At 45.0% G+C, this 12013-nt stretch overlaps 1 protein-coding gene across 6 annotated transcripts in view; it reads right to left on the bottom strand.

Annotated features, from left to right (window-relative positions):
• DDHD1 (DDHD domain containing 1) overlaps positions 1-12013 on the bottom strand; it is a 110812-nt gene that overhangs the window by 18816 nt on the left and 79983 nt on the right. For all 6 annotated transcript variants that reach the window (XM_065593902.1, XM_065593907.1, XM_065593905.1 and 3 more), the window contains one exon: positions 6976-7235. In XM_065593902.1, coding sequence (XP_065449974.1) covers positions 6976-7235 — 260 coding nt within the window. The remainder of the gene's footprint in view (positions 1-6975; positions 7236-12013) is intronic.

Raw genomic sequence — 12013 nt, 5'->3', positions numbered from 1 at the left:
GGATTAATGAGGATCAAGCTTGGAACATTTTTGCGAATGGCTAGGCATCTGGGGCAAGAGTATGGCCATGGTGATGGCCACTGGTCAGATCCTAATGACGTCTAAGAGGTTATCCTTCCTCCGCATGTTTTGGGATGCTGAGGAGGTTTCTTCATATTTCTCTCAGTTGAGTTGCACATTAAGAGAGAACAGCTGCTAGCACTTCACCGTGGAGTTGCCAGGGCTGGCATCAGACTTGCTGGGGCCAAAGCCCGAGTCCCCACTGCCCGGGGCTGAAAGGGCTTCGGCCCTGGGCAGTGGGGCTCAGGCTACAGGCTCCCTGCCCAAGGGTGAAGCCCTTGGACTTCGGCTTTGGCCTCCTCACCCAGTGTGGTGGAGCTTGGGTTTTGGCTTTGACCCCCCACACCCAGGGTGGCGGGGCTCGGGTGGCCTCAGGGTTTCAGTCCCCTCTCCTGGGGTCGTGAAGTAATTTTTGTTGTCAGAAAGGGGTTGCGGTGCAATGAAGTTTGAGAACACCTGCTCTAACTGGAGGCATCACACTAGCCAGCCGGTAACATAACAGCATGTAATTGGATATCCAAGATAAGATCATTTGAGTGGATACTGGATAGCCCCTCATTCTGTCCACAGACGTGATCAAGAGTTGTATCAAAGACCTAAAAGGTATAGTCTGGTCCAGATAAAAGCTAAAGCTCTCTAACATCTAGAGCATGAAGCCTCTCCTCACCTTTACAACCATGAGGTTTTGGGAAGGTCAGTAAGAAGACAGCTTGGTTAATATAAAAACTGGAAACCACCTAAGTAAGAAACCTTGGATAAGGGCAAAGGTAAACTGTGTAGAAAACAGTCTATGGAGGATCTGATACTAATGCTCTCATTCCCCCCCTTTACTAGCCGATGTAATGGTCACTAAAGATTCATCCTCCACAGAAAGGTGCAGTAGGAAGTAGGATGCTGGAGGTCCAAAAGGGGAACCCATCAGTTTTGCTAAGACTAGAGTCAAGTTGCATGGGGGAACAGGATCCTACACCTGTGGAAATAGTTTGTCCAGGCCTTTTAAAACTCTTATGGACAACAGGTTGGAAAAAAGTGAATGGCCATCAATAGGTCGGTGGAAGGCAGAGAAAACCACAGGTGCACTCTCAGTGAACTGTTAACCCTCGATGCTTTAGGAACAGAAGATAGTCCAATATGTGCTGAACAGAAGTCTGGACGAGGGAAACGCCTTTCAGTCTGGACCAGATAGAGAACCTCTTTAATTTACCTAGTTTTCTACTATTTAGCAGCACATACCGATCTCCTCTAAAGCAGGACCCCTCTGCAGATGTCAGCCATGAAGCCTCCAGACAGTCACAAAGGGTCTGTAGATTAGGATGGATGGGGTGGCTGCGTTTATGCTAAATCAAGTTTGTGTCTTGTGGGAGTGACAGCGGAGGACTGATTGATAGGGATAACTCTGAAAAACAGTGTTGACAGGGCCCTGCTGAGGCAATAAGTAGAAGATGAGTCTTGTCCTGCTTGATTTTGCACAGATCTCTGGGCAAGAGAGGAATGGGAGGAAAAGCATACATGAGTCCATTTGACCACGGCAGTATAAAAGTGATTGTCAACAAACCCGGCCTGTGGCCTATTTGGAAGCAAACCTGGGGACATTTTCTGTTGTCTTTTGTTGCAAATAGATCCACTGGTGGAGTTCCTAAAAATGGAAAATGGAACTTGTTATGTCTGGGCAAAGGAACCACTCATGGTGATTGATAAACAGTCTGCTTAGGCGGTCAGACAGAGTATTCTGGATCTAAAAGCCACTTTTAGATGTACAGAGCTGGCAATATAAAAATTTCAAAGCAGAATCACTTCCTGACACACCAGCAGAGGTGAAAGTAAGCCGGTCTGGTCCGGCACCGCATACCGGCAAGAGCCAGTATGCCGTGATGGACCGGACTGGCTTCCCCAGGCTGGCGATTTAAAGGGCCCAGGGCTCTGGCCGCTGTGGGGAGCCACAGGCCCTTTAAAGTGTTGCCCGAGCCCTGCTGCCGGAGTCCCAGGGTAGCGGCGGCAGGGCTCCAGCGGTGATTTAAAGGGCCCGGGCCTGTGGCTGCTCCTGGGGGAGACTGAGGACGACCCCTAGATACAGGTACAATCCGAGGGGAGGGAAGGAAGTAGCCCAGGGACAGCCAACTGTAGTCTGGCTCCGTCACTGCCTGAAGCCAGGTCAGCATGTTGCGGCTGAAATCCCTGCTGACCCCAGTGGCGGAATACTCCACCCCTGTTAGGGCCCTGGGCTGGGAAACAGTGGAGTTGGGTGGGCCCTGGGTCCCCATACACCCTGCCACCCCACACCTGGGATAGCAGCCTCCCCATCATAGGCCAGGAGGCCCGCACTAGTCTACAGTCCGCGAAAGCTAGGATGCTAGATTCCTTTTGCTGCTCTGCCCCGATCGCAAGCTAGAGCCCCGACTGTTTGCTGCCCACACTGCCGGAGTGCCGTGGTTCATAGACTCGGTATTGCTCAGCCCAGTTTAAGTGGCCTGAGCTTTAAAGACAGCGAATTCCCCTCTAATTGGTTGCCGTGCTAAGGGCATGACAGTGAGGAGGTGTGGCCTCCATCAGAGATAGACAAGGAGGGACGGCCACGCTCTCTTAAAAGGCTCCTCCTTGTTTGTTTACATAGAACATGGCTACTGCATTTTTTAATCAAAATCCTACAAGGCCCTTCCCTGGATGTGTGAAAGAAATGCCATGCAAACGAAGCAGACTACCTGTAAATGTCAGGGAGTTGCAGGTTATTTTAGATTACCCTGTGTCTGTATGAGACCCAAGACAGATCACCAACCCAAACCCAAGGCATCCGTGACTAACGTGAAAGATTGTTGAGATGGAGTGAAGGGATCTTCCTTGCAAACATTGGAAGGTTCTGTCCATCTATCTAGGGAGGATAAGAACCAATTTGGCACATGGACACGATAGTTCAGATCATGTTTCCGTGATGAATACACCTCGGCCAATCAGCTCTGTAAGCGCTCTGAAACGTAGTCTGGCAAACTAGATAACATAAATGCAGGCTTGCCATGTGCCATAGCAGCCGCAACAACTACTTACTGTGGGGAGGAGATATGTCTTTAAACCTAGTATGATGCCTTGCATAGTCTGAAAGCTTGACGGTAAAAGGAAAGCTTTGGCCATCATGGAATTGAGGACCATTCTAATAAATTCTATTTTCTGAATCAAAGACAGGATGGACTTTTCTGTGTTGATCAGTAGATTGAGCGCATCAAACCTGGACAGGATAATGTTTATACTGGACAACTTTTATGACCTGGATCGACTTTTTACTAGACAGTCATCCAGATAATGGGAGACATGGACTCCTGATCTCTGGAGGAATGCTGCTACCACTGCCATACGCTGTGTGAATACATGAGTCGGCCAACAGACCAAAAGTCAGCACTGTGAATTGATAGAACCGTTGATAGAATCTTAGAATATTTCTGTGGCTCTGATAAATTGCCACATGAAAGCAAGCATCCTTTAAGTCAAGGAAAGCATACCGGTCACCCGGCTCAAGGGAAGGAATAATGTAAGTTATAGTGACCATCCGGAATGTCAATTTCTTTAGGAACTTGTTTAACTCTCTCAGATCTAAAATAGGCCTGAGACCCCACCTCCCTTTCCTTTCGGGATCAGGAAGTAACGGGAGTAAAACCACTTTCCTCTGAGCAACTGAAGGACCTACTCTATAGCCCCCACAAGAAGAAGCGATTGTATCTCTTGCAAATAACACAGCTTTGAGAGAGAGGTCCCTGAAGAGGGATGGGGAAGGGGGGCTAGAAAGAAATTGAAGGGTGTATTCCACTTCCACCATGCTTAGATCACACTGAGCCATGGTGATGTGGGCCCAAGCATGAAGGAAGTGGGATAGACAATTTGCAAAAATCAGAGAAGGCAAAGATGGCACTCTTGGAACTGATACTCTGCTCTTGACCTACTCAACAAAATGTGTGCTAGGAGGATGCAGTCTGCCTTGATGAACCAGCAGCTGCAGGGGCAGAAGGTGAGGGTGGAAATTGTTTATTTATTTATTTTTTATTTAAACGCCTATATCTTTTCTCCTTGGTTTGAGCTACAACTCCCAGAAATTGCTGGGTCTGATAAGGACAGAAAGACTTCCTCTTTGCCCTCGGAATATAAATCCTCAGGAATTTCAGAGTTACTCTGGAGTCCTTGAGACGATGCAGAGTGTCACCAGTTTTTCCCGAGAAGAGTGATGACCCCTCAATGGGGAGGTCCTGGATTGTTTGTTGACGCTCTGGGAGAACAGAGGATAGCATCCATGAGGACCATCATGTGATGATGATGGAGACTAGGCAATGAGTTGCAGAATCAGATGCATCATGACCAGCCTGCAGAGCTGTTCTAGAAACTAACTTGCTGTCCTACACCATCACCTGAAATTCTTGTTTCATATTGTCTGGAGCTCATCCTTAAACTTCAAAATTGCATCCCACTGGGTAAAATCATAGTGCCCCAGCAGAGCTTGCTGGTTCACAACACAAAGGTGTAACCCTTCTGTGGAATAAAGCTTCCTTCCGAACAAATCTAGTTTTTTGGTTTCAATGCCTGGTGACCTTGCCTCTATATTAACGGCAGATACTACCAGGGAACCCTGAGAGGCAGGACTGTAAAAATGTTAAAACGCATGAGAGGGGATGTAGTATCTCCTCTCCGCTATCTTTGCAGTAGGTGGCAGGGACGATGGGGTCTGCCAAAAAACCTAAGTAGGCTCCAGAACAGACTCATTAATAGGCAGAGCTATCCTTGATGGAGCTGCTGATGTTAAAAATGCCCACAAGCCTGTTGGACTTTTCCTGGACCTCCTCTTGATGGATGCCTACAACCAAAGACATCCTTCACAACAACTCTTGATGGGCTTTGTGGTCATCCAGTGGCAAGGAAACAGGCTCCACTATGACAGCCTCATATGGGTTGAGGAAGAACACGCCAATGACCCTCGGGGCTTATCCTGTTTCAACTCTTTTCAGAGAAGCTCAAGAGAAGGATCCTGCCCCTGCACAGGGTGGGCTCACTACCAAGGTTGGGCCGTTTATGGCGCTGATGTTCTTGATGACTAGCCAAGGAGGTAGAGTGGGGAGGATGTGGGGACTCTTGACTGAGGGAGGAACCCCTGGGGGTTCCCCAAAAGCCACTGATATGGGCCTGGCCCCCAACTGTGTGCAGACAAAGGGTCCTTGCGGTCTGCCCCCTGCTGGAACAGAGGCTGAAACCAGGGTGGGCAGGCACTGCATACAGGTTACTGGACATGTCCAGACTGAGACACACATAAACCTACTTTAGAATTCGAAGAAGAATCCACTTCTTCAGACCATGCAGGAACTGTCCCCTCAGTACCAGAGAGGTAGGCTCAGATTCTGGAGAAGGGGATAGAGAGATCCTCTGTGGACTTCCCCTAGACGGTACCATGTTAGTCAGTATGCTAATTGCCAAATCCGATAGTTCCACGTGGTGTGTAGCTGAAACTGTGACCATCAGTGCCGACGCCAAGCAAGAATCTTGAATTCCCAGGGAGGGCGGTATTGACAGATTCAACAAACACCTCAAGAGTGGATGGTACAGGGAAAGTATTCTGGTCTTGTGGCACTGCAACCTGAGGTGACAATAGTGAAGCTGATACTGAACTGGGCTCTGGAGCCAACAAACTCCCATTCTGAGGCTTGTTCTGGAGAATGCCTCCTTTTTAAGCACACCTTCGAGTCCTTGGTAGAGGCTCAACTTCTGCGCCTCTGATCTTGAGGTGCCTAGTACCAAGTCCTTAGATGACTTGTGTTACCTCTTCTTTGGCACCAGTGAAATTGATCTGTCTCTCAGTACAACCAAGGCTGGAGGAGCACTGCTGCCCGATGCCTAGGCACTTCGTACCTGGATTGTGCAAGAAGGCTCCAATAGAGGATGAAGCTCCAAATCCAACTTAAGCAGGTACTTAAGTCTAGCTGCCCTGTCCTTTTGGGATTGGGGCTTAAATGCCTTACAGATACTGCATCTGTCACTAACATGAGCCTCCCCCAAGTACTTAAAGCAGCTGGACTGTAGGTCACTAATTAGCATTAGTTTGCCACAAGAGTGGCAGGGTTTCAAGCCCGAAGAACGAGGCATAACTCCAGTACCCAGATAGAAGTCAGTGTCAAACAGCCCCCTCCCCCCAAAACAACAACCCTAAGTTAAGCTAAACTAAACACAAACTGCTCTATAACAACAATGGGTACTAATGACAGTAACCATGCCGCCCCACAGGTACTGATAAGGGAAAACTCTCCAACAACTGCACTAGAGTGCACATACATCTACAATGGAAAGGATATGTGCAATTCCTCAAAGGAGAACCTTTATTCCTTCTCCTCTCCTCAAACCTGGATAGGTTCAGAATACTTAGTTTTTTATTTTTTAAAGAACAGTAAGTGCTAGAAACTCAGGAAATTCACAGCTAAGATTCCAACACCAACTATAACTCCACCCTGTATCACTGCTCATTTCCCACCCATGGGCAGTGTGCAGCCTCAGCTTCACCACAGATCTAGTGACTTTATTGGAGTAGAGTACTGTCAATAATGTCTTTGGAGGGCCTTGCATTATTGTTCCTTGTTGGAAGTAGTTCCCAAATTGATCAGCTGGCAATGAACAGATGATTCCTGCTGGCCAGCTGTTTGCTTCTGGTACAGCAAGCAGGATACGGGCTCAGAATTCCAGTCACTGATCCCAGCTCCCCTTACCTTTGACAGCTTCACTAATGTGTTTGTCCTGTGGTTAGAGAATTCCATTTACCATTGCCATTCAATGCCAGCACAGGTGCAGCAGTGGCCAGGTATTTCTGATAAAAGTAATGGTAAGCTCTGGAAAACTCCTAAAGAGTTTCATTTTGGGATGCAGATTTCTCCTTAATAATGAGAATGTGGAATACATTACCGTTGTTTAGTTATGTAAAGTTCTTCAAGCAAATGTTGCTCCTCATAGCTCATCCAACGGTCTTCAAGATCCTCCTCTTCCTTCTGCAGCAATTGTTCATAGAGTCTTACTGGATTCCAGCCAGTCATTATGTCGTAAGTGATTACACATCCCAGGGAATGTGACACAATTGAGACTTTCCCTTTTTCTTCAAACTCTGGATTCCGAGAACAGAACAGCATATATAACCGGTTCAGCTCCTGTTGAAGGCCTTTTACTAGCTGTTTTAAGAGAGAAAACATTGTGTTAAGATTTCATCATTATCTATTTAATCTCCCTGTTCCTGTTCATCTTACTATGAGTTCAAAGATGGGACTGCTTCATGGCTGTGTATGTGGCCATTCTAGTATGCACTAAATGTGACTCTTGAGGATTTTGCTTTATCAATGAGTAACTTAAAACTGTCCAATAGATAACCATTTATAAAAGAAAACAAATTAAACCTGACTCTAAATCTCCTGTTTTAAAAAAAAGTTCTAAGGATTTTATTCTTAAATTTCTGACGTACTCTCTATCCCAACTCCATTTTAACTCAGTTCTCTGTCTGGGAATTTCCAGGGCTTTAGACATGTTTATGGGCATGTGCTAAGAGTCAGGGAGCAGGGTCTCTATGGTGCTTTGGAATGCCAAATGGTCCCTGGGTCCGCAAGCTGCCATCCATGAGTCGTCCTACTCATCTACAGTTTGATTCATGCTTACCCTCTCAGCACAGGGCCCCATGATACCTAAGGATCTGTTAAGATATGCAGCTTGTCCTGAAAATGTGCAAGAGTCAGCAGAGAGGCACCCTTGACTGGGAACAGGAATTAAAGTATGGAATCTGTGAGAGGCCAAGAAGCAAGAAGAACAGCAGGATTCACTACAGCTAGGGGAAACGTGGAAAGCTTAGTTATGCAGGCACTCTGACCTGACAATCAGACGCACCCTGTGCTACTTAGGATCTCTGTTAGACTACAGGAGTCATCCAGGTTCAGAACTGCAGTCCAGTTGCCTTTGCTGGTGGACTGATGCTGATTCACTTGTACACAGGGCATCACAATGTAAATCCCCAAAGCACCCTAGTTTCATATTAGCTGTAAGAAAGTAATTTTATAACAGTGCTCACAGAAACCGTGACTTCCAGAGACCTCTGTGACATTTCTGCTCTGGGTCTGGAGCTGTCAGCAGGCAGCACCGCAACTCTCAGCCGCTGCCGGCAGTGGGTCCCCAGCAGCTCCTGGCCGCCAGGCAACGGAGAGTCCCAGAGCTCCTAGCCGCTGGGCAACAGAGGGATCCTGCAGCTCCCAGCCACCAAGGGCAGCGGGGGACCCGCAGCAGCCAAGCTGCCCAGCCACTGTGGGTGCTGGACCCTCCATTTTGTCAGGGGTATTTTTAGTAAAAATCACGGACAGGTCACAGGCTTTTGTGAATTTTTGTTTATTACCCATGACCGGTCTGTGATTTTTACTAAAAATATCCATGACAAAATCTGAGCCTTAAAATCATGAATCTTTTGATTCTTCGTTTCTCTGTGATCATCAAGACTTTCCCTTACTCCCCAAAATTGGGACCAATAAGCGCCATTGGCAAGGGGGGAAGCTGTGCCACTTCATGTCCGTTTTGTGGAAGTGAAAAAGTGGAAATTTTGCCGCCTGCCCGTGGTTAGATAGGGACCCAAGATAGACAGTGAGTACCATGCACAAACCAACTCAGATGGACCCAGAAGTATTAGCTCCAATTCCCATGAGCATTCAATTGGCATAAGAGTTTGAGATGCATCCAGCATATAGAAGAGACAAATAACTGAACACATCTCTTTTACTAAGAGACTGGAGATGAGGAATTAGAACAGGCTCATAATCACCCATAAAACCAATACTGGTCCTTGACAGCAGCTGACTACATCCAAGGCTTCTGATTAAATATTTCCCAGTAGTGTCACTCATCTCAGTTTCCTAATTGTAGTTTACCCAGCAATTCACGTATTTTTCCAAAATCTGCTTTATAAATGTAGCAACATTTAGACTCCTTCATACACAATGTGATATTAAAGGACCAATTAAGACTGCATTAAAATTTTGCACATTAGTAATGTGCCTCAATTATCTAACCATAACAGCTCTTTTATGTCATCAATGCTTGTATAAAGATGTGTCACAGACAAGTGCCTTTACAACCACACCTGAGGCTGAGCCTGTGTATTATTCTTTATATGGATTAATGACATATATGATTATGGATTATTTAGAGCTCCTTGCGTTCAATAGTACTGATCAGCTTCAAGGGTTTTATGAAGATATTGTGTGTGTAAAAATCCAGAAAACATTTTCCCCAAATTGCATTTAAGGGCTGGTCCACACTAACCCCCCAGTTCGAACTAAGGTTCGAACTAAGATATGCAACTTCAGCTACGTGAATAACGTAGCTGAAGTCGAAGTATCTTAGTTCGAACTACAAGGTACTTACCGCGGGTCCACACGTGGCAGGCAGGCTCCCCCGTCGACTCCGCATACTCCTCTCGTGGAGCAGGAGTACCAGTGTTGACGGCGAGCACTTCCGGGATCGATTTATCGCGTCTAGACAAGACGCGATAAATCGATCCCAGAAGATCAACTGCTTACCGCCGAACCCGGAGGTAAAAATAGACATACCCTAAATTGCTGTAAGCATTACCTGATCTGATCAAGAACTTTACTATTCTGCTCACTGCTTGGTTAAACTATGCCATACATAACTCCTCTGAACACTGCTCTGTCACATTTCTCCTGCTACTGGGTATCTCTGCAATTAGCGTCATTTTCCTATTATACCAAAAAGAATGAATAAAAAGCCCCACAAAAGGCAGAAAGAAGCTGTTTTGGAAGAAAAGCACAAATGAGATAGGTGGAGCTGGCATCCACTGAATTTGAAATGCAGAGAACAATGCTCAAGAAGAGAGGATCACAATTTTACCAATAATGCAGTATAGTCTACTAGCATGTATTGCAGTAGACTAACCCTATGGTATTCCTAAAATGATGGTATATTGTTCCTATGCTAGTTCAACCTAAAAGAAACTTCTAATCTGCTCTCAAATTCTGTGTGTGCACACATGAATCACAAAGACAAGATGCATGGAGAAAACTTCCCTTGGCAGAAATACTGACAACCACAGAGGTTAAGGAATGAGATCAAAATAAAAGCAGTTCTACATGTAAAACCCAACCCGGTCAATAACTGAAGTGATGTTCCCAGAATTTGGCATAAGGGGTGGCCAAGAACATGCTTTCATTGGGGAGCAAGTACAGTAGCACCTCCCACTCAGGGATGGCCTGGTATTTACCAGATGTAGGTTTTGCCAGGTAAAATCAAGGATTTTACTGCTCTGGGAAAAACTAGGTACTCCCAGTTTAAAGCATTTTCAATTTTAAAAACTGTTGGCTAATGCACACCGCATTACACTTAGTTTTAGTTACATATTCAAATTGTGGTTACATAAGACAGTAGATTTGTAGATTAATTCATGGCTGCACAAATAAAAAGTAAAACTGCACTGGGTGTAATACTAATATATGTAATTATAATACTGAACACCAGAATGCCTGTATACATTTTGGTTTGGTATTTTCTCAAGGACTCATATTTCAGTTTTCAATATTATATAAACAAAAGTCAAAAACATTTGATTGTATGAAAACTACAGCAATGCAGAGTTGAGGGCTTGAAGCATGCAGGAACCAGAAGCATGCAGAGATGCAGATTACCACTCTAGGTCCATTTGGCCATGCAGCATTCTATAGCAGAAGACCAGCTTTGATGTAGTGGATAGACCGAGCCTAATCCCCAGTTTTGAATGGATGTCTTCAAAATTTGAAAAAAAGATTCGCTCTACGCTCGCTCAACTTGCTGGACACTGATGCAATTATATTTCTCCGTTTCCTCATTTAAACCTGGTGTAAGCCAGAATTTACCAGCACCCTGTCCTAAACAAGTTTTTCCGAAGGAAAAGCCAACCCTGCCTATGCCCCCAAGATTGCTACAGGAATTTTAAAAAATAACAGATCAAGAATTCATTTTTAACTTGCATTTTTCAAAACGCTGTATTCTATGAATCAATACTGCATACAAATATGAATGGCAGCTGTGGTTACAAATGTTTGCAGCACGTTTCACTGCCAGACAGTAATCATTTAACATCCTCAGCTTCAAAACATTTTAAAAACATTAATGAATCCTTACAACAGCCTTGTGAAATAGGCAAGCATTATCTCAATTTCAAAGTAAATTCTTTGGGGCTGGGACACTGCCTACTTTGATGTTTGTACGGAGTCTAATACATTTTGGGTATTACTGAAAACAAAATAAATAACACTACAGATAAAGAAACGGATTCAGAGAGGGTTACCCAAGGGCACAGGAAAAAAAAAAAAATCAGTGTCAGAGCTGGAATTAGAACTCAAGACTTCCCATCTAACTGTCCTGTGCTCAGGTCACACCATTCCTACATGTTATATTTTTACTGGGATGGCAGAGACCTTCTGTGGAAGAAGAAAAATATAACTGGAAACTCTCCCCTCCCTTTCATGGACATCTGTATCGATAAGTGACCTTCAGGCATTTATGACATTACATTATGAATTTCTCATTTTCTACAGATCTTGGGGTAGAACAGGGTATGTTCCTGTCAAGCACATCTGAAGTATCAAGTTATCAACCTGATAGGATGTTTCTATCTAGTCTTTAGAAGCATACTGTTATCGGAGAGTTAAACTAACACACCAAAATGTATGTATGGTAGGAAAGAAACTCTGCACATGGACTTCTCAGCAGCTGTAAATTCAGAAGCAAAAGAGAGGCCTGATGACCAGATTACAAGGCTGTAATTCAACCTGATCATCTGACAGAGATTGTTTCTAAACCCTAAATCACTGTATACCTAACCTATTTGCACAGTATAATTTACTACTATAGCTAAGCTATAAGATTTCCGGTCACCATTATCATTAAAGTGTCATGAATTAACTGAGTACCCAAATATTTT

Source organism: Chrysemys picta, chromosome 4 (assembly GCF_011386835.1).
Source record: "Chrysemys picta bellii isolate R12L10 chromosome 4, ASM1138683v2, whole genome shotgun sequence".
Classification (NCBI taxonomy): domain Eukaryota; kingdom Metazoa; phylum Chordata; order Testudines; family Emydidae; genus Chrysemys; species Chrysemys picta.
This window is presented reverse-complemented; position numbering and strand designations above follow the sequence as displayed.